We start from the raw sequence: 21,403 nt of genomic DNA on the forward strand, positions 1-21,403 counted from the left end.
TATGGGTGGCAAAAAAATAGGAAGAGGAGGTTGAAGAGAATGAGGAAAGCAGAGGTTGGATTTGAATCTGAGGAAGATGGCGATAAATTGAGATAGGGTGTCAAGTGCAAACAGATTGAGACTTGCGCCAGACTGAGTTTTGAAGGGGAAATGAGAGTGAATGAGGGAGTGTTAAGTGAAGTGAAGAGCTTGGAATCTGAGCTTGACATCGTTGGACATGATAAGAAGAATCTGGTCCAGTAGGAGTAAAATTTATGGAGAAATTGGACCCTTACCTTTTGGCAAATCCATCTGTGGTTTCAGGGTAGGTGAAAAATGAGTTGGGTGCAGTTGAATCAGTGAAGGTAACCTGTAGTGGGAATTCAACATCTGTTTCTTGCTTTTCTCATAGGAACAGGGCACCATTGAAAGGAGTGATTTCTGTGGTAGCGTTAAGTGTGGAGGTGGAGCAATTGATGTTGACAATTCCTGGTGTTTGTGACACCTGCCGTTTGGTGTGACGCAGACCAGGTGGGGAGCCTGGTGAAACAGAGGAGTCACTGTCAGTCCTTTTGAGTTTTGAGTCAGAGTCTCTGCCAGACAAAGTCATGTTAGCATATCTCAGTTATCCACTGTGTTGTTTCAGGTGTAACGTTTATGGTCATGTCGTAGCAGTGTGTCGGAGGGAGATTCCAAGATGTGGGAAGTGTGAAGGAGGACATGGGACAGAGGATTGTGTCATTTTGGTGGATAAAGTTGCATGTGTCAACTGTAGGGGTGCCTATGTTGCTGGGGATCGGAAGTGTCCAGGCAAGAGAGGCAGGTTGAAGTGGCCAGAGTCCGATTTGTGCAGAAGGTGTTGTATGCTGAGGCAGTGAATAAAGTAGAGGAGGATGGGTCAAGGGTGAGGGATCCTAAGAGGATCCCAGTGAGTAATAGATTTTGCCAGCACAGAGGGATAGGCCAATGAGTGATTTATGATTCAGTGAGATTGTCTTCTTAGCGTTCATAGCAATGGTTGTCAACTGTACCGCAGAAATGGAAAGTAAATCACAGAAAATGGTGGCAGCTGCAGAAAAGTACCTGGTTGTGAGGATTTTATTGCAGAAGAGTTGTAAGATGTTTTGAGAGTTCAATTTTTTTAATAGTGGTATATAGGGTATGTAGGGTTGGTTGGTGGTGCAATTGTGTTATATTTCCCCCCCTTTTTATATTTATTGTATCACAAATGTAACGTGATTGAACACACAGTACCACACAAACAGAATGTGTGAACGCCATGATAACAAACAAAAAAAGAAGTGCATGTCAGAGGAGAAACGATACCATGAAGTCCAAGTGTTGAGGCGTATATCTGGGGAAGGGTATAAAACAATTTTGAGAGCGTTGAAAGTTTCCAAGAGCACAGTGGTCTCCATCATTGGGAAATGGAAAAAATATGGAACTACCCAGACTCTGCCTAGAGCTGGTCAGGGAGGTGACCAAGAACCCAATGACCATTCTGACAGAACTACAGAGTTCCTTGGCTGAGAGGGCCAGAAGGACAACAGTCTTTACAACACTTCATCAGTCTGGGCTTTACGGGAGAGTGGCCAGACGGAAGACAGTCTTCACAACACTTCATCAGTCTGGGCTTTACGGGAGAGTGGCCAGACGGAAGACAGTCTTCACAACACTTCATCAGTCTGGGCTTTACGGGAGAGTGGCCAGACGGAAGACAGTCTTCACAACACTTCATCAGTCTGGGCTTTCAGTCGGGAGAGTGGCCAGACGGAAGACAGTCTTCACAACACTTCATCATCAGTCCAGACGGAAGGTCTTCACAACACTTCATCAGTCTGGGCTTTACGGGAGAGTGGCCAGACGGAAGACAGTCTTCACAACACTTCATCAGTCTGGGCTTTACGGGAGAGTGGCCAGACGGAAGACACTTCTGAGAAAAAGGCACATGACAGCACTCCTGGAGTTATCAAAAAGGCACGTGAAAGACTCTGAGATTGTAAGGCAAAATATTACGTGGTATTTGGCCTGAATACAAAGCGCTATGTCTCGAAAGAAATCGGGCACAGCTCATCATCTGTCTAACACCTTCCCTAACGTGAAGCATGGTGGTGGCAGCAGCATCATGCTATGGGGATGCTTGAATCCCATTGAAAATCTGTGGAAAGACTTGCTCCCTATATCTAATTTAAGAGTTTGAGAAAATCTGAAAGGGAGAATGGGAGAAAATCCACCAAATCCAGATGTGCAAAGCTGATACAGACATACCCAAGAAGATGGAATCACCGCCAAAGGTGCTTCTACAAAGTATCGACTAAGGGATGTGAATATTTATGTAAATGATATATTCCTGTATTTAATTTTCAATAAATGTGCAACAATTTCTAAAAACATGTTTTCACTTTGTCATTATGGGGTACTGTGTGTAGAAAAAAAAATATTAAATCCATTTTGAATTAAGGCTGTAACACAACAAAATGTGGGATAAGTCAAAGGGTATGAATACTTTTTGAAGGCACTGTACAAGACGTCTCACAGGAACTACCCAGTGGGCACAGATGTCAGTTCAACATCTAGTTTTGATTTACATTTGGTTGAGTTGTCAACTAACGTAAAATCACCCCCAAAAAATCACCATGTCATTCAATTTTGGTTCAAATTTGGGTGAAAAAAATGCTAAAATCCCTTTTTTGGTTGAATTTACGTTGAAACAACGTTGATTCAACCTGTTTGTGCCCAGAGTGGATTGCCTTTTCACATCCATTGCAGTTCACTCAGCTGCATACTGTTTAAACCGTAGATTTATGTAATTAGCTATATTTGGTGTTAGGAGCCTCATGTCAAAATGTTATTTTCAAACGTGTAGGGCCGCATTATATTCTTCCACCCTTTCCTGATAGTTTTCAGCATGGTTTTGCTGCGTTCATAGCCTTAAATCCCGTTCACAAAATATGTCAAACGAGTTCAAAGCATTTGAATGCACACAACAACCCCATTCTCCCAGTTTTACAAGTAGGTCTAGTATACTCCAGGTTTCCCACTTGTTATGAACCCAGGAAAACCATGCTGGAAACTGTCAGGAAAGGGTGGAAGAAAATAATGCGGTCCGACACGTTTGAAAATTACGTTTTGACACGAGGCTCCTCTCACCAAATATAGCTAATTACATAAACCTACGGTTTAAACACTATGCAGATTATGCCAATCTAGCGGTGAAAGTACAGCTATCATGCTTTAAAACAAATTATAGTGTTAAAAAAATGACAATAATATATCGTTTTCTATAAAGAATGCTTTGTTTCATTTAACTGCCGAAAATGCTGTTATCGAAGTAATTTACCAGCGTTTCGCTCCACTCTCAATAACATCTGCTAACCATGTGTATGTGACCAATAAAATGTGATTTGATTTCCTTAGTATGTGACGTTAGAGTTCATCATGTGGGAGAAGGTGGAGCTCAGAGATGATTTCCCACAAGTAATTACGAGTTGGAGGGGCGTTCACGTGGATTTTTCCCCAGTCGTATGCTAGTATTTACGAATTGTTATCAATGCAGCATTAAACAATGTCGTTTGACAGCTGGCCAGCGGATCGCATGCGTCAAAATACGCTGCTGAATGAATAGGAGGGAAATCAGCAACGACCGAATAACCTCGGGCGCCTTGCACATCATCTACTCAAATTATGAACATCTCGCCACCTCTGCTTTCTCTAACTAAGGTATCCTTTTCCTGGACCTTGAATGGCGTTGGTCACGGTTCAGCGTTCGCCAACACCCAGCGTTACCTCCAGCCCCTGCGTGTCGGTGAGTTGTCGAGCTTGGTCGTCTGTCATAGCACGGGATTTAAACTCTACTGTTATTGTTCAGGGTGGATATGGCTAACGTAGCTAACAAGCAGGTTGTTGTACCATGCACTGCTGTTAGTTAGCTAGGGGAAATACTTTTCACGGCATTTCGATACCAAACTGACCTTTTCGTAGGACATAGTAGGATAAGGTTAGGAAAAGGGTTAGGGTTAGCGGAAATGGTCTCCTAACCTGCGACGAAAATCACTGAAACGAAGTGCGGTGAAAAGTGTGTCCCAACTATGTCCTGCTTTTCTGTGCGCATGCGTTCCTAAGAAATTGTTCAACTGAAATGTGTTTTAGCTGTCTGCGTTGTGTATAAAAACACTTTTGCATATACAAAGTTAAACGTCACAGCCTGGCCAGCTAGCTAGCCAGGTACAGTAGTGACTGTTTTGCAATGCAAATAATTCCAGTGCATATCTGACCTGTTTTATCCCCAAGTCAATTATACACATGTTCTTAACTAAACTGGCTTCTTTGAGTTCTTTTTCTTAGTCGGTGTCAATCTGTGTTGGCGAGTTTACCTGCGCATAGCTAGCTAATCATAATGTTGCACTCGGTCACTGCCATAAATGTCTGTACTGTATAGCGTTAAAACTCACAATTTTGTATTAAAAAGACCTAGCTAAAACAATGTAATGGACTCTCACAACAGGTCCATGTCAACTAGGCTCAAGTTATTCTCATATTGTGCGTGAGAACCGGATTAGTTTGACATGGCTGTCAAACGACCTTTTATGCTCCACATTGGGGAAGATCCCATATGACATCGAGGGTTAAAGTAGTGGACTAAAGGGGGCTACTTGTGACGTATCCATTGCGAGCTGTCTGTGGCTAGAGAAGAATAGTTGCTGTGACATGTCTCTGAATCACATTAGGCCAGTATAAATGGGAAAGTGGACCATGAGGGATGCACTGTCTTTCTCTCAACAGCCATGAAAATAGCTTTAGCAAAGGTAAACACAGAAATGTAGAGATGGTTAAGAGCAGTCAGTCAGACAGAGATATCAGGTTATAGCCTATTTATACGTAACTGACAAAATAAAGGAAACCTAAAGTGTCTTAATTTTGAAAAAAAAAACTTGAACTAGGCAATTTGGATAAGAACTAATTCTCATTTACAATGACTGTCTACCAAAGGCTTCCTTTGGGGATGGGGGCTGGGATTAAAATAAAAATATGACAAGAGACCTAAAACAACAACATAGCATGACAGCAACACAACAGGACAACTACATGGCAGCAGCACAACATGGTAGCAACACAAAACATGGTACAAACATTATTGGGCACAGACAACAGCACAAATGGCAAGAAGTTTGAGACTACAATATCACGTGAAGCAGCCACAACTGTCAGTAAGAGTGTCCATGATTGAGTCTTTGAATGAAGAGATAAAACTGTCCAGTTTGAGGTTTTTATTTCGGCAGCTGCAGCAAACTGAAAAGAAGAGCTACCCAGGGATGTGTGTGCTTTGGGGACCTTTAACAGAATGTGACTGGCAGAACGGGTGTTGTATGTGGAGGATGAGGGCTGCAGTAGGCATCTCAGATAGGGGGGAGTGAGGCCTAAGATGGTTTGATAAATAAGCATCAATGGGTGTGTCTTGCAACGGGTATACAGAGATGACCAGTTTACAGAGGAGAATAGAGTGCAGTGATGTGTCCTATAAGGAGCATTGGTGGCAAATCTAATGGCCAAATGGTAAAGAACATCTAGCCGCTTGAGAGCACCCTTACCTGCCAATCTATAAATTACATTTCCGTGATCTAGCATGGGTAGGATGGTCATCTGAATCAGGGTTAGTTTGGCAGATGGGGGGGGTTCAGCTCTCTTGAGTTTAGGATACTCTTCTAACCTGGGCGTTTGGGCGTTGGGCCACCACAAGCTGCCAGAACAGCTGCAATGGCCCTTGGCATAGATTGGACAAGTGTCTGGAATTGTATTGGAAAGCTGCAACACCATTCTTTAAAGAGAAATTCCCTAATTTGGTGTTTTGTTGATGGTAGTGGAAAATCCTGCCTCAGGCGCTGCTCCAGAATCTCCCATAAGTGTTCAATTGGGTTGAAATCTGGTGACTGAGACACACACACACACACACACACACACAACTGCTCCCCGGCAGCCCCCTGAACCTCTGATTCAGAGGGGTTGGGTTAAATGCAGAACACACACTGCATTCAGTTGTGCAACTGACTAGTATCCTCTTTCCTTTTCCTTATGCTACTTTGAGACCTCTCTTTGTAAGTCACTGAGATGTCTTCTACTAGCCATGGTAGCCAAAATAATATATATTTATACATAACCTTAAGCATAATGGGATGTTTTAATTGTTTAATTAACTCAGGTGCGCCTGCTTTAAACACTCTGTATCCCTCATTTACTCAAGCGTTTCTCTAATTTGGCACAGCGATGGTGCTGAGGGCACCCAGCTGCCTGTCGTGTGACCTATGAGGCACCCATGTGAGTGCTCTTGTGAGATGCCCTAGGCCTCCTCCGCTACTTTCTACTGGTAGACCATTACCACAGCAAGATGCCACGCAGGTCAGGGTTATTATGGCTGGCGTCCTTGGAACGATGGATGGTCATGATGATGGGGGGGGGGGGGGCATTCCAGTTGACTGCCTTTGCTGTGTGTGGACATGAAGCGAAAGGTGATGATAGCGCTGTGTCTGATATCCCATTGACGTTAAGACCACGCAAGGAAACTTTAGGCCAAGCTTATTTGATTTAGGCTGATTCTATCTTTAACTCCTACCACTGACTGTTGTTTAGGTAAGTATCGGCGCAGACTGAAGTGTCAAATATTGACTCGCCTATTAATTAAGCCTACTCTGTATTCTGTTCATCGAATCAGAGAGAGGGATCGCTGGACTGGGGGATATCTGCCTATTAGCACACTAAATCCTCCCCTCTCATTGGCTCAACGGAATCCCCTGTACATCCTTCCTCCATGTGGTGGCATGGTAACCATGGAGATAGGCCTGTACATAGTATTACATGTATGGTGACTTAACCACGGGGAGAAGAGGAAGCTTGCGGTCTCTCCACTTCTCCACTAAAACACCTTTCTATAGCAGCCTATTGGCCTCTGTTGCTTTCGCTGTTGAAAAACAGCGGGTGAAATGTTTTTGAAAGCTCCTCTCATTGAAGGGACGGCTGGCTCCCTCGAGTCATATTTCTCCTGAGTCACCATGTTTCTTTACTGTATTTCTGATGTGTGAGGGTTTATGTCCAGGCCAAGGCATGTTTGCCTCCATTGTAGTAGTCTACAGTACATTCAGTGTGGCAGTCCAACATTAACTGACATCTGTCTGCTTTTTGATTTGTGCCTGTTTGCGCGCCATCGTGGTCATGCGCCCAAGCCCAACAAGCAGATCTCTTTACATAGACGAGGCCTAAATGTAAGCATTTCTGTATTCTTGACTATAGGCCTGAGCTCTCTCTGGGATTTTGTGTGCGTGTTCTCCTCTTCTATGAAGATTCATTCGCTGAACCATTTCATCCCATCCCCTGTGTGTCATGTACATCATGTGTCTGTATAGGACATGGTGAATGTAGCCAATGTGTGGGGCATTGGGCTTTATTAACCCAGTTCAGTCTCTCTCTGTGACCGTGTGGCTGGACAGAGACGGGGGGGATCTGCTAGGGCTGCTGTGTCCAGGATTGACAGCCTGATCCCTGGGAGAAAGTTCCCTGAGTTTGGGGATTACTGGAGCAGAACAGGCTGGGATTATGGCCTGCCTGTCTGTGTCTGAGCAGGGACAACAGACTGCCTGGCCTGGGCGGGTGGGTGGGGGTGGAGAGAGGGGGACGCTTCAAAACAGGCCGGCAGCCATTTTAACCCTTATCTATTCTGCCTTATTCTGGGTTTTGTGAAATATCACAACGGCCAACCCCATGACATGGATGAAAGTGGATATTTAGCGGCACATTTAGCCATTGTGGAATTTATTATCCTCTTTAAAATAAGGTTAATTCACTCTTCCTCGGTGCCTGACTCAAAATCTCCCTTGAATAGATAGCTATACACTTAAGTCTATCAAGCCTAAATATTAACAGCTGTTTTGACTGGGTGTGTAATTCCTGTTCAAACGGTCTGCCAGCGGCACACCTCCTAATATTGCTGTTGTACCAAGAATCTGTTTGGCTCATTGTTAGATATTTGAGTCACTCGACTTGATTCATATGCTTATCTCCTTGCTCAGGCCGGTTATTGTGAACAAGCAACCTTGTCTATTCATGTGACTGCAGCTGTCTGTCTCTGTCTGTGCGGTCACTCATTGATGGGTGTGTCTGTCTGTAAATGTGTCATTACTGTAGTCCGTTTATGAATGCGTTACAGAGTGTGCACATGCATGCGTTTGTTGGTTTCTGACTGGTTCTCTGCTCTCTCCCCAGGAGGCTGACAGTGGTGAGGATGACCGTCGCTCCCAGCCCCGGAGGTAAGATGGGATCATTACCAGTCACACTGACGTGATTGGCTGAAGCCTACTGTTAGAAGTCAACGTATTGTAATTGAACAACTCTAAAGTATTTTTGTCCATTGTGCTGACAACCTTCCAGGCCCGGCTTAATTTCTCCTCAGTTATTGTCGTGTTCAGTGCCTGAGTCAGCTGAGACGACAAATGTCTGTCATTGAACCTCTGGAAGCTCAGCTGTAGTTCCAGCTACTGTCCACTAGGGGGAATGTGTTGACCAGAGTTAATAAGCTGTCTTGGCAGTTGGGTTGATTATCAATACTGTCTCTTGGATCAACTCCGCTCACATACTCTGCTGCAGAGTCAACTGACTCTCATTTAGCCAGAGACCGAGGCAGCACAATGACTGACAGAGGGGGTCTCAGCAAACACTTGAACAGAACAAGAATATTATACAGGCGGGAACATTGGGCTCCCGAGTGGCGCAGCATCTCAGTACTAGAGGCGTCACTACAGACCCTGATTCGATTCCAGGCTTTATCACAACTGGCTGTGATTGGGAGTCCCATAGGGTGGCACACAATTGGGCCAGCGTCGTCAGGGTTTGACCGGGGTAGGCCATCATTGGAAATAAGAATGTGTTCTTAACTGACTTGCCTAGTTAAAATAAAAATGATGACTAGGCCTGGGCTGTTATAAAAAGCATACACCAGCATAAAATAAGAGTGGAAGCATATCTCCTTTCAATTTACAGTATATGATCAAATATATTTTCTAATATCTTGAATGAAATTTTTATCAACATGTTGACTCGTAATGTGATGGTTGCGGTTTTGCATCTCCAAAACACTAGGATTTTAGAATTGCAAAATAGTCAGCCTATAAGTATTTGGGTTGGTTTGTAGTACTCGTGTATGACTACTCCAATTAATTACTCCTGCTGATATTTGCGTAGTTGTATCTGATATCTGTGTTACCTGCCGCTTGACGTCAGTGTGTGCTTTATAGAAGGACGGGACGTCACTTGTTTGTGTTGGTTCACTTGTCTTGGCATTTGGGTTTATCAGTACTGTCTCTTGGAATAAGGTTCATTCACACAGGTTAATAGTTATAAACTCAGCAAAAAAAAGAAAAACGTCCTCTCACTGTCAACTGTTTTATTTTTAACAAATTTAAATGTAAATATTTGTATGAACATAAGATTCAACATCTGAGACATAAACTGAACAAGTCCGATGGTGCTGTGACACACCGGCCCAGACAATGACGGACCCTCCACCTCCAAATCGATCCGCTCCAGAGTACAGGTCTCGGTGTAACGCTCATTCCTTCGACGATAAACACAAATCCGACCAGCACCCCTGGTGAGACAAAACCGCGACTCGTCAGTGAAGAGCACTTTTTGCCAGTCTTGTCTGGTCCAGCAATGGTGGGTTTGTGCTAGAGGTCGACCGATTAATCGGAATGGCCGATTTTAATTTGGGCCGATTTCAAGTTTTCATAACAATCGGAAATCTGTATTTTTGGACACCGATTTGGACATTTAATTTTTTTTTTTTTTTTAATTAAAATATATGTATTTTTTTACACCTTTATTTAACTAGCCAAGTCTGATAAGACATTCTTATTTTCTATGACGGCCTCGGGGAACGGTGGGTTAACTGCCTTGTTCAGGGGCAGAACGACAGATTTTTACATTGTTAGCTCAGGGATTCAATCTTGCAAACTTACGGTTAACTCGTCCAACGCTCTAACCACCTGCCTCTCATTGCACTCCACGATGAGCCTACCTGTTACGTGAATGCAGTAAGAAGCCAAGCTAAGTTGCTAGCTAGCATTAAACTTATCTTATAAAAAACAATCAATCATAATCACTAGTTAACTACACATGGTTGATATTGCTAGTTTATCTCGCGTGTCTTGCGTTGCATATAATCGATGCGGTGCACATTCTCGAAAAAGGACTGTCGTTGCTCCAATGTGTACCTAACCATAAACATCGAAGCCTTTCTTAAAATCAATACACAAGTATATATTTTTAAACCTGCATATGTAGTTAATATTGTCTGCTAACATGAATTTCTTTTAACTAGGTAAATTGTGTCACTTCTCTTGCAACAGAGTCAGGGTATATGCAGCAGTTTGGGCTGCCTGCCTCGTTGCGAAGACTATTTCTTCCGAACAAAGACAGCCAACTTTGCCAAACGGGGGATGATTTAACAATAGCGCATTTGTGAAAAAAGAACCATCGTTGCACGACTGTACCTAACCATAAATATCAATGCCTTTCTTAAAATCAATACACAGAAGTATATATTTTTAAACCTGCATATTTAGCTAAAAGAAATCCAGGTCAGCAGGCAATATTAACCGGTTTGCGATAGGGGGCAGCATTTTCACATTTGGATGAAAAGCGTGCCCAGAGGAAACTGCCTGCTACTCAGTCCCAGTTGCTAATATATGCATATTAGTAGATTTGGATAGTAAACACTAAAGTTTCTACAACTGTTTGAATGATGTCTGTGAGTATAACAGAACTCATATGGCAGGCAAAACCCTGAGAAAAAATCCAACCAGGAAGTGGGAAATCTGAGGTTTGTAGTTTTTCAAAGCCTGGGCTATCGAAAACAGTGTCTATGGGGTCAAATTGCACTTCCTAAGGCTTCCACTAGATGTCAAGTCTTTAGAAACTTGTTTGAGGCTTCTACTGTAAAGGAGGGGCTCATAAGGGCTCTTTGAGTCAATGGTCTGGCAGAGTGCCACAAGCTCGTGACGCTCGTTCACGTGAGAGGTAGCTCACGTTCCATTGCTTTACTACAGACAAAGGAATTCTCCAGTTGGAAAATTATTGAAGATTTATGTTAACATCCTAAAGATTGTTCTATACATCGTTTGACATGTTTCTACGGACTGTAACGGAACTTTTGGACTTTTCGTCTGGACCTACTGCTCGCGCCTCGTGAAGATGGATTACTGGGCCGAACGCGCCAACAACAAGGAGGAATTTGGACATAAATTATGAACTTTATCGAATAAATCAAACATTGTGGAACTGGGATTCCTGGGAGTGCATTCTGATGATCATCAAAGGTAAGTTAATATTTATAATGCTATTTCTGACTAATGTTGACTCCACAACATGGAATATATTTCTTTGGCTGGTTTCGTCTCTGAGCGCCGTACTCAGATTATTGCATGGTGTGCTTTTTCCGTGAAGTTTAAAAAAAAAAATATGACACAGCGGTTGCATTAAGGAGAAGTCTGTCTTTTAATTCTGAATAATATTTGTATCTTTTATCAATGAGTATCTTTTATATTATGAGTATTTCGGTAAATTGATGTGGCTCTCTGCAAAATCACCGGATGTTTTGGAAGCAAAACATTACTGAAAGTAACGCGACAATGTAAACTGAGATTTTTGGATATAAATATGCACTTTATCGAACAAAACATACATGTAGGACATCATGTTACACAATACGAGTGTCATCTGATGAAGATCATCAAAGGTTAGTGATATCAATATTTCTGCTTTTTTTGACTCCTATATTTGGCTGGAAAAATTGTTGTTTTTGTGACTTGGCTCTGAGCTAACAATCTTATGTTGTGCTTTCGCTGTAAAGCCTTTTTGAAATCGGACACGATGGGTGGATTAACAAGGAGTTTGTTTCATTTGGTGTATTGCACTTGTTAATGTGTGAAAGTTACATATTTCTAAAAATATATATTTTTGAATATCAGCGGAATGTTGTCGAGGGGTGCCGCTAGCCATAAACCAGGTGAAATTGTCACTTTTCTTGCGTTCATTGCACGCAGAGTCAGTGTGTATGCAACAGTTTGGGCCGCCTGGCTCGTTGCTAACTAATTTGCCAGAATTTCATGTTATTATGACATAACATTGAAGGTTGTGCAATGTAACAGGAATATTTCGACTTGACTTATGGATGCCACCCGTTAGATAAAATACGGAACGGTTCCGTATTTCACTGAAAGACTAAATGTTTTGTTTTCGCGATAGTTTCCGGATTCGACCATATAAATGACCTAAGGCTCGTATTTCTGTGTGTTATTGCGTTATAATTAGCAGGCTCGTAAGCATTCATTCAAACAGGAATTTAGTGCAGTTTGCCAGCAGCTCTTCGCAATACTTCAAGCATTGCGCTGTTTATGACTTCAAGCCTAACAACTCCAGAGATTAGGCTGGTGTAACCGATGTGAAATGGCTAGCTAGTTTGTGGGGTGCGCGCTAATAGCATTTCATACGTCCCTTGCTCTGAGACTTGGAGTAGTTGTTCCCCTTGCCTCTGCATGGGTAACGCTGCTTCGAGGGTGGCTGTTGTCGACGTGTTCCTGGTTCGAACCCAGGTAGGAGCGAGGAGAGGGACGGAAGCTATACTGTTACACTGGCAATACTAAAGTGCCTATAAGAACATCCAATAGTCAAAGGTATATGAAATACAAATCGTATAGAGTGAAATAGTCCTACAATTCCTATAATAAACCTAAAACTTCTTACCTGTGAATATTGAAGACTCATGTTAAAAGTAACCACCAGCTTTCATATGTTCTGCGCAAGGAACTTAAACGTTAGCTTTCTTACATGGCACCTATTGCACTTTTACTTTCTTCTCCAACACTTTTGTTTTTGCATTATTTAAACCAAATTGAACATGTTTCATTATTTTTGAGGCGAAATTGATTTGATTGATGTATTATATTAAGTTAAAATAAGTGTTCTTTCAGTATTGTTGTAATTGTCATTATTACAAAAACAAACAAAAGACTTGGCCCATTTTAATCGGTATCGGCTTTTTTTTGGTCCTCCAATTACCGGTTAAAGTCATAATTGGTCAACTTCTAGTTTGTGCCCATAGGTGACGTTGTTGCTGGTGATGTCTGGTGAGGACATGCCTTACAATATGCCTACAAGCCCTCAGTCCAGCCTCACTAACTATTGCAGACAGTCTAAGGACTGATGGAGGGATTGCGCGTTCCTGGTGTAATTCGGACAGCTGTTGTTGCCATCCTGTACCTGTCCCAAAGGCTGTGATGTTCGGATGTACCGATCCTGTGCAGGTGTTGTTACACGTGGTCTGCCACTGCGAGGACGATCAGCTGTCCGTCCTGTCTCCCTGTAGCGCTGTCTTAGGCTTCTCACAGTCTGGACATTGCAATTTATTGCCCTGGCCACATCTGTCCTTGTGCCTCCTTGCAGCATGCCCAAGGCACGTTTACGCAGATGAGCAGGGACCCTGGGCATCTTTCTTTTTGATGTTTTTGTCAGTAGAAAGGCCTCTTTAGTGTCCTAAGTTTTCATAACTGTGACCTTAATTGTCTGTCTTCTGTAAGCTGTTAGTGTCTTAATGACCATTCCACAGGTGCATGTTCATTAATTGTTTATGGTTCATTGAATAAGCATGGGGAACTGTTTAAACCCCTTTACAATGAAGATCTGTGAGAAAATCAAAAATCAAAATATTTTTTTTTCAAAGACAGGGTCCTGAAAAGGGGATGTTTCTTTCTTTTGATGAGTTTAGGCTGTAGCTTATAATGGGTTACCCTATAGGTTAGTAGCCCATAGGCTAACCTATTGTATAGTCTATAGGCCCGGGGATCATCAACTAGATTTAGCCACAGGACAATTATTAACATTTTTTTTTGCTGGAGTGAATGATTGGGGGTCAGAACATAATTACGTCATTTGTAGACTGCAATTTGACAGCAAGAAGCCCAAATGGATATAACATTTGACTAAAACATAATAATTTCAAACTTTGCTTACATTTGTATACAATCACGTGACTCCCTGTTTTGCGTGGGAATACTTGATCCGATTTCTTAAAATAAAATAACTTGGAGTAGATTTCCTGGTGTTATTTGCAGTCAATAAAAATTCCACAGAAACAAACTATGTACACAGTGCATTCGGGAAGTATTCAGACCCTTTTTCCACATTTTGTTACATTACCCCCTTATTCAAAAATTGATTAAATATAAATTCCTCATCAATCTAGACACAATACCCCATAATGACAAAGCGAAAACAAGTTTTTAGAAATGTTTGCAAAGTGTGTGTGTGTGTGTGTGTGTGTGTGTGTGTGTGTGTAATATATATTTAAAGTATTCAGACCCTTTGCTATCAGACTTGAAATTGAGCTCAGGTGCATCCTTTTTCTATTGATCATCCTTGATGTTTCTACAACTTCATTAGAGTCCACCTGTGGTAAATTCAATTGATTGGACATGATACAGAAAGGCACACACCTGTCTTTTTAAGGTCCCAAAGTTGGCAGGGCATGTCAGAGCAAAAACCAAGCCATGAGGTCAGTGGAATTGTCCGTAGAGCTCTGAGACAGGATTTGTGTCAGGCACAGATCTGGGGAAGGTCGCCAAAACATTTCTGCAGCATTGAAGGTCCCCAAGAACAGTGGCTTCCATTGTTCTTAAATGGAAGACGCTTGGAACCACAAAGACTCTTCCTAGAGCTGGCTGCCTGGCTAAACTGAGAAATCAGGGGAGAAGGACCTTGGTCAGGGAGGTGACCAAGAACCCGATGGTCACTCTGATAGAGCTCCAGAGTTCCTCTGTGGAGATGGGAGTTGTCCTTCTGGAAGGTTCTATCTCTGCAGCACTCCACTAAATCAGGCCTTTCTGGTAGTGGGCAGACGGAAGCCACTCCTCGGTAAAAGGCACATGACAACCCGCATGGAGTTTTACAAAAAGTTACCTAAAGGACTCTGACCATGAGAAACAAGATTCTCTGGAATGATGAAACCAAGATTGAGCTCTTTGGCCTGAATGCCAAGCGTCACCTCTGGAAGGAACCTGGCACCATCCCTACGGTGAAGAATGTGGGGGCAGCAGCATAATGCTGTGGGGATGTTATTCAGCTGCAGGGACTGGGAGACTAGTCAGGATCGAGGGAAAGATGAACTGAGCAAAGTAAAGAGGGATACTTGATGATAACCTGCTCCAGAGCGCTAAGGGCCTCAGACTCGGGAGAAGACGGTTCACCTTCCAACAGGACAACGACCCGAAGCACACTGCCAAGACAATGCAAGGGTGACCTCGGGACAAGTATCTGAATGTTCTTGAGCTTGGCACCCATCGCCCAATTTTCTCTGCAGATCCTCTTAAGTTCTGTCGTGTTGGATGGGCAGCGTTGCTGCAGAGCTATTTTCAGGTCTCTCCAGATATGTTTGATCGGGTTCAAGTCCAGGCTCTCGCTGGGCCACTCAAGACCATTCGGCGACTTGTCCCGAATCCACTCCTGCATTGTCTTGGCAGTATGCTTAGGGTTGTTGTCGTTAGCACACAGCCAAGCCATGAGGTCGAAGGAATTGTCCATAGAGCTCTGAGACAGGATTGTGTCGCGGCACAGATCTGGGGAAGGGTACCAAATAATTCCTGCAACATTGAAGGTCCCCAAGAACACATTCACCTAGACTCTTTCTAGAGCTGGCTGCCCAGAGTTCCTCTGTGGAGATTGGAGAACCTTCCAGAAGAACAACCATGTCTGCAGCACTCCACCAATCAGGCCTTTATGGTAGAGTGAGTAGGTGTTATAAAATTTTATACTGGTGCTGTATAATTATATATTTGAGGTTCTTCAAAGTAGCCACGCTTTGCCTTGATGGCTTTGCACACTCTTGGCATTCTGTCAACCAGCTTCATGAGGTAGTCCCCTGGAATGCATTTCAATTAACAGGTGTGCCTTGTTAAAAGTCAATTTGTGGAATTTCTTTCCTTAATGCGTTTGAGCCAATCAGTTGTATTGTGACTGGGTAGGGGTTGTATACAGAAAATAGCCCTATTTGGTAAAAGACCAAGTCCATATTATGGCAAGATCAGCTCAAATAAGCAAAGAGAAATGATAGTCCATTACTGTAAGACATGAAGTTCAGTCAATCTGGAAAATTTCAAGAACTTTGGAGGTTTCTTCAAGAGCAGTCACAAGAACCATCGAGCTATGATGAAACTGGCTCTCATGAGGACAGCCACAGGAAAGGAAGACCCAAAGTTACCTCTGATGTACAGAGTTACTAGCCTCAGAAATCGCAGCCCAAATAAATGCTTCAGCATTCAAGTAATGGACACATCTCAACTTCAACTGTTCAGAGGAGAATGAGTGAATCAGGCCTTCATGATTGAATTGCTGCAAAGAAGCTACTACTAAAGGACACCAATAATAAGACTTGCTTGTGCCAAGAAACACAAGAAATGGACGTTAGACTGGTGGAAATCTATCCTTTGGTCTGAAGAGTCCAAATTTGAGATTTTTGGTTCCAGCCACCGTGTCTTTGTGAGATGCAGAGTAGGTGAACGGATTATCTTTGCACCGTGAAGCATTGAGGTATGATAGTGTGGGCTTTGCTGGTGACACTCTCCAGTGATTTTTATTTAGAATTCAAGGCACACTTATGCAGCATGGCTACCACAGCATTCTGCAGCGATATGCCATCCCATCTGGTTTGGGCTTAGTCCCACTATCATTTGTTCTTCAACAGGACAATGACTCAAAACACACCGGCAGGCTGTGTAAGGGCTATTTGACCAAGAAGGAGAGTGATGGAGTGCTGCATCAGATGACATGGCATCCACAATCACCTGACCTCAACCCAATTGAGATGGTTCTACATGATTCTGTGTGTTATTTCATAATTTTGATGTCTTCACTATTATTCTACAATGTAGGAAATAGTCAAAATAAAGAAAAACCCTTGAATGAGTAGGTGTGTCCAAACCTTACATACATGTATTTGTGCATGTATTATTTCTTAGCTCAAAACTCGAGGGGCCAAGTAAAAACCACCTATGGGCCAAATTGGTTAATGAACCCTGCTATAGGCTGAATGGACCTGGTTATAGTACAAACAAGGGCGTGTGTTTGTCCGGGTTTGAGTATCGGCCTAATGTCAAGTATTGTTCTCTTCAGTAGAATTTCACCTGAACTCTCAATCATAGGACCTTCAGAAAGTCACGTCATGATAATGATATTACATAGAATGAATTACTTGATGACAGAGCTGATTGTTGTAACGAGCCTAACTTTACACAGTCGTGGAAAAAACCATTGTCTTTGGAAAGCTAGTCGGCATTATAAAGTCTGCTGTACTAACTTCTTATAGGCCTATTCAGCTGTCATGGCTGTTTATTATGTTCTCATGTTACTGTTATGTACACCTAACCCTTGCAATGTAGCATATTTTCTGTGCATTGATTTCATTTTACTTCTGGTCAGGAATTAGTCTTGAATTCTGCTAATGCAAGGTAGGAATCTGAGTTCTCCATACCAGTGCAGTTCTAGTTTGCAAACATACTGGCTCCACCACTGCGAACTGTTTGGCTTCATGCTGAGAAGAAGCCAACATGACATTGTGTGCATTTGGCCAGTACAACCCCATAACAGAACATTTAACGCCCATTATGCTTTGCACTGACTTCACTCTGCACTCCAATGCTGCAGGACATGTGGGCTCAATTATCTATTAGGTAATACTATTGCGATGGTGAGGTCATTTCCCCCCGCCCTGCCCATTCAATGTCCTCTGTGAGAGTGTTCAGATCTTGGGCTATTTTGTCATTTGGCTACCTCTTTTGCCAATTCCTCCCCCCCAACTGCTCCTCACCCAACCCCTTTATTGTAACAGCCTGACCCCCTCATTGGTTATGTAACAAGAAGCCCAAATGATCAGTTACACACACACATACACACACACATACACACACACACACACACCTCATAAGGATTCCAGTACTAGAAATACATTGAAGGCAATGTTTCAGGGGGAAAAATTGTGCGATACTCAATGTTCCACGTTTTGCTTAGTCTTTACTAGTTATGGTAAGAGTGCCAATATCATCTATTCTGTGCCACGCACAAACACGCACGCGAAAGACACGACAGCTGTTGGTCCCACGGCTCTGATTTTAAATGTAACATACTATAATGCATTAATCTGTGCTCTGGCTGTGCGATGTGTATGCATGGCGATTTAATGTCAAGGACAGCATACTATATAGGACAGGCCTAGGTCTACTTCATTGTCGTTAATAGTAAGGAGAGGGCTGTTGGACTGCAGGCCTATTGAGGGGGAGAAGGGATCGGCTATAGGATGTTCAGGGTCCTTTAACACCTTTAAAAATCTCAATTCATAACATACCTGCTGTATAGATTTGTGGTATTTTTTTTAATTATTGAGCATAGGTCTGTTTATTTCTGTGACACATTCACTCGTCACTAATTACAAGCAAGCTACACTATATATACAAATGTATGTGGGCACTGCTTCAAATGAATGGATTGAGCTATTTTAGCCACACCGTTTGCTCACAGGTGTATAATATTGAGCACACTTCCATGCAATCTCCATAGACAAACATTGGCAGAAGAACGACCTTACTAAAGCGCTCCGAGTTCCAAACTGCCTCTGGAAGCAACGGCGGCACAGAACTGTTTGTCAGGAGATTCATAAAATGAGTTTCCATGGCCAAGCAGCCGCACACAAGCCTAAGATCACCATGTGCAATGTCAAGCATCGGCTGAAGTGGTGTAAAGCTCGTCGCCATTGAACTCTGGAGCTCAGGGATGCAAACTAGTCACCTTCTGGCTGAATTCGTTGTTTTTAAGCCAAAATAGGTCAACTGTGATTCGTGTAGATTTTTGTGACTGGGGGCTTCTCTAATATGTACATTTGGGTCACTAATGGCTGTAAGCAAACCAGTGATGCGCGTTTGGGAGCAATAATATCTATATCCAAGGCTCGAGCCTGGGCTCAGCCAGCCATTCACATAAGAACAGGATGCAGCACACGAATGAAGAGACAACCAACTTGCTAGTTACAGCATCAGTGCGCATTCTGGAAAGACAGGTTTTGTTAGCATTAAGTACTATTATCTTGATCCAGCTACTGGAGCAAGATAATCTGTTAGTCAGCCAGAGAAATGTTGAGCAACATTATCTAACTTAGTTGATCAAATAATTGAGGTTGTGAAAATTAGCTTGCTAACAAAGTCAGTCACAGTTAGCTAGCTAGCGTTACGTCAGATAAGATAACTTTTTAATGTTCCCGAGGAACCAATTAGCTATAGTGTTAACTGGTGTGTGTTACTCCTTGCCATTCCTCAAGCTATAACGTTAACTTAATCTCACTCACTTTTGTACATCACCTTGGTCCGTACAATTAACCTTTTTTTTGCGCCCAAAAAACGTAATACTTTCAGATCAACTGTAAAATCAATGTAAAGCACAATTTATCCCCTTTCCAGCAAAATCAATGACGAGACCTTCACGATTCCCATAATTCAAGAAGGCAATGAGCTCCGTCTGGTCTTTAAAAAAAATTGCGGGTGGGCAGCGAAGACTACGAAGTGATCGTGAAAGGGGGAAATATGTTGTGTGAGGAAGCAGGTTTTTCCACCTGATTTGTTCAACAAATCAACTTTAAAATGTAAATAAAACAAATTGCATGAACAATGTCTCATCACTTACCTGTTTGAAGGTTTGTCGAATTTGAAGAGGGGTTTAGGGCTGCGCTTACGTTAGCCTCACAAGTGAACTGCAGCTGCTCCGGCTTTTGAGTCATGATGGCTCGCAGTAATGACTCGCAAAAAAATGCAATGGAACCCTAGTCATGAAATATTAGTTTAATATTAGCAATAATTATATTCATTTATACAAGAATAATGAAGTTTTCTTACACGTGTATATTGTTAAGCATGATTTTAATCTGCGAGAGAAGGGCTACCCCTGGTGGAAAGAGGCTGTACGGCACAAAATTGTTGCAAATGCGCAATGTACATTACGTAGTGACACGTCAGGATGTAACGTACAGCGTCAGAGGGGTCAGTTTTTTTTAATCTCTTCTCCAATACTGTTAGTCCATTACCATGTCAATCAACACTGAATCTAAACGTAGTTCACACCCCGGATTTTGATGCCAACACAGTCACTACAGTCGTTTTTATTGCAGCCTCGTTTGAATGTCGCGGTTACGCACATTTGTACGGAATGGGGTGAGTTTACGTTAGTTGCTCACTGGACTCTGGCAATCCTGTGAAATGTTAACTCGTTAGTTCATAGCTTGCTAATGTTTTCCCTCTGTGGTTAATTTTCAGAATGGGATAATTAGGTGAATAATGAGGCGTTGCTTGTTACACAAGTGGATTCAGGGATCAAGTGTAGCTGGGCCTGGCTAAAACTGGATGCTGACAGAGGTGAAAGGAACACCACACTTTCCCACTTTTTTTCAATGAGGTGTAGAAAAAGGGGTATGCCAAGTGTACTCTCTGCCTGAAAGAGATCAATTATACCAAACAAAGGGTCTCATTCTCTGCTGTTGGCACATTGTAGAACAGATGTACACAGGCAAAGTGTAGAATGTACTAATGCTCAGTGTCGCCCATTTTATATATTGCTTTTGTTGTTGCACTTGACATACTGTAACATTTTTGTGAGGGGAGATTATTTTTATTTTTTTAACTTAGTGAATGTTATTTTTTACACGTAGCTTTGTGCAATTAATCAATATGTACTATAGTGGCCATTATAATAGAGCAAAAATAGAATGCCTGTTTCATTTTCTACTTTAAGATGTTTCTTTCCCAAGTGCGATATTTTAGATTGCGTTCTATTATAAAGGCTGTCATGGTTAACTGCAATATTGTGTTTTTCTCTGGACTTGAGTGTCATTTGCAGTAAAGTCTAGGCAACAAACCTCATCGGATTGCTTTGCTTAAAATGTTTAGCTATGAGTTTGGTTCACAATAACCACTTCTTATTTTGCACAGACTGATCATATTCTTCGTTGGTTAGTTAGTACACAGTTAACCTGCATTTCAAGACGGGATCCAGCCTAAAAGTCACTAGAAATGTCAGCATTTGAAAGCGAATAAAACATTTTTTAAAGTACCCTCCTAGCAGTGTTTTTAGTGATGGTGGGGGGTCACCTTTTTTGGATCCTCACTGGGGCTGTTTTTCATGGTTTGGTCTAGGGCCCTTAATTCTAGTGAAAGGAAATCTTAACGCTACAGCATACAATGACCATTCTAGACGATTCTGTGCTTCCAGCATTGTGGCAACAGTTTGGGGAGGACCCTTTCATGTTTCAGCATGACAATGCCCCCGTGCATAATGCGAGGTCAATACAGAAATG

At 42.4% G+C, this 21,403-nt stretch overlaps 1 protein-coding gene across 1 annotated transcript in view; it reads left to right on the plus strand.

The window, feature by feature from the left end:
* The first annotated feature begins 3,470 nt into the window (after window positions 1–3,470).
* The window catches only part of ssh2a (slingshot protein phosphatase 2a), a 40,436-nt gene continuing 22,503 nt past the window's right edge, over window positions 3,471–21,403 (plus strand). Inside the window, exons 1-2 of the mRNA XM_064974426.1 lie at window positions 3,471–3,784; window positions 8,230–8,273. Coding sequence (XP_064830498.1) covers window positions 3,722–3,784; window positions 8,230–8,273 — 107 coding nt within the window. The 5' untranslated portion in view covers window positions 3,471–3,721. The remainder of the gene's footprint in view (window positions 3,785–8,229; window positions 8,274–21,403) is intronic.

This window comes from Oncorhynchus masou, chromosome 9 (assembly GCF_036934945.1).
Source record: "Oncorhynchus masou masou isolate Uvic2021 chromosome 9, UVic_Omas_1.1, whole genome shotgun sequence".
Classification (NCBI taxonomy): Eukaryota; Metazoa; Chordata; class Actinopteri; order Salmoniformes; family Salmonidae; genus Oncorhynchus; species Oncorhynchus masou.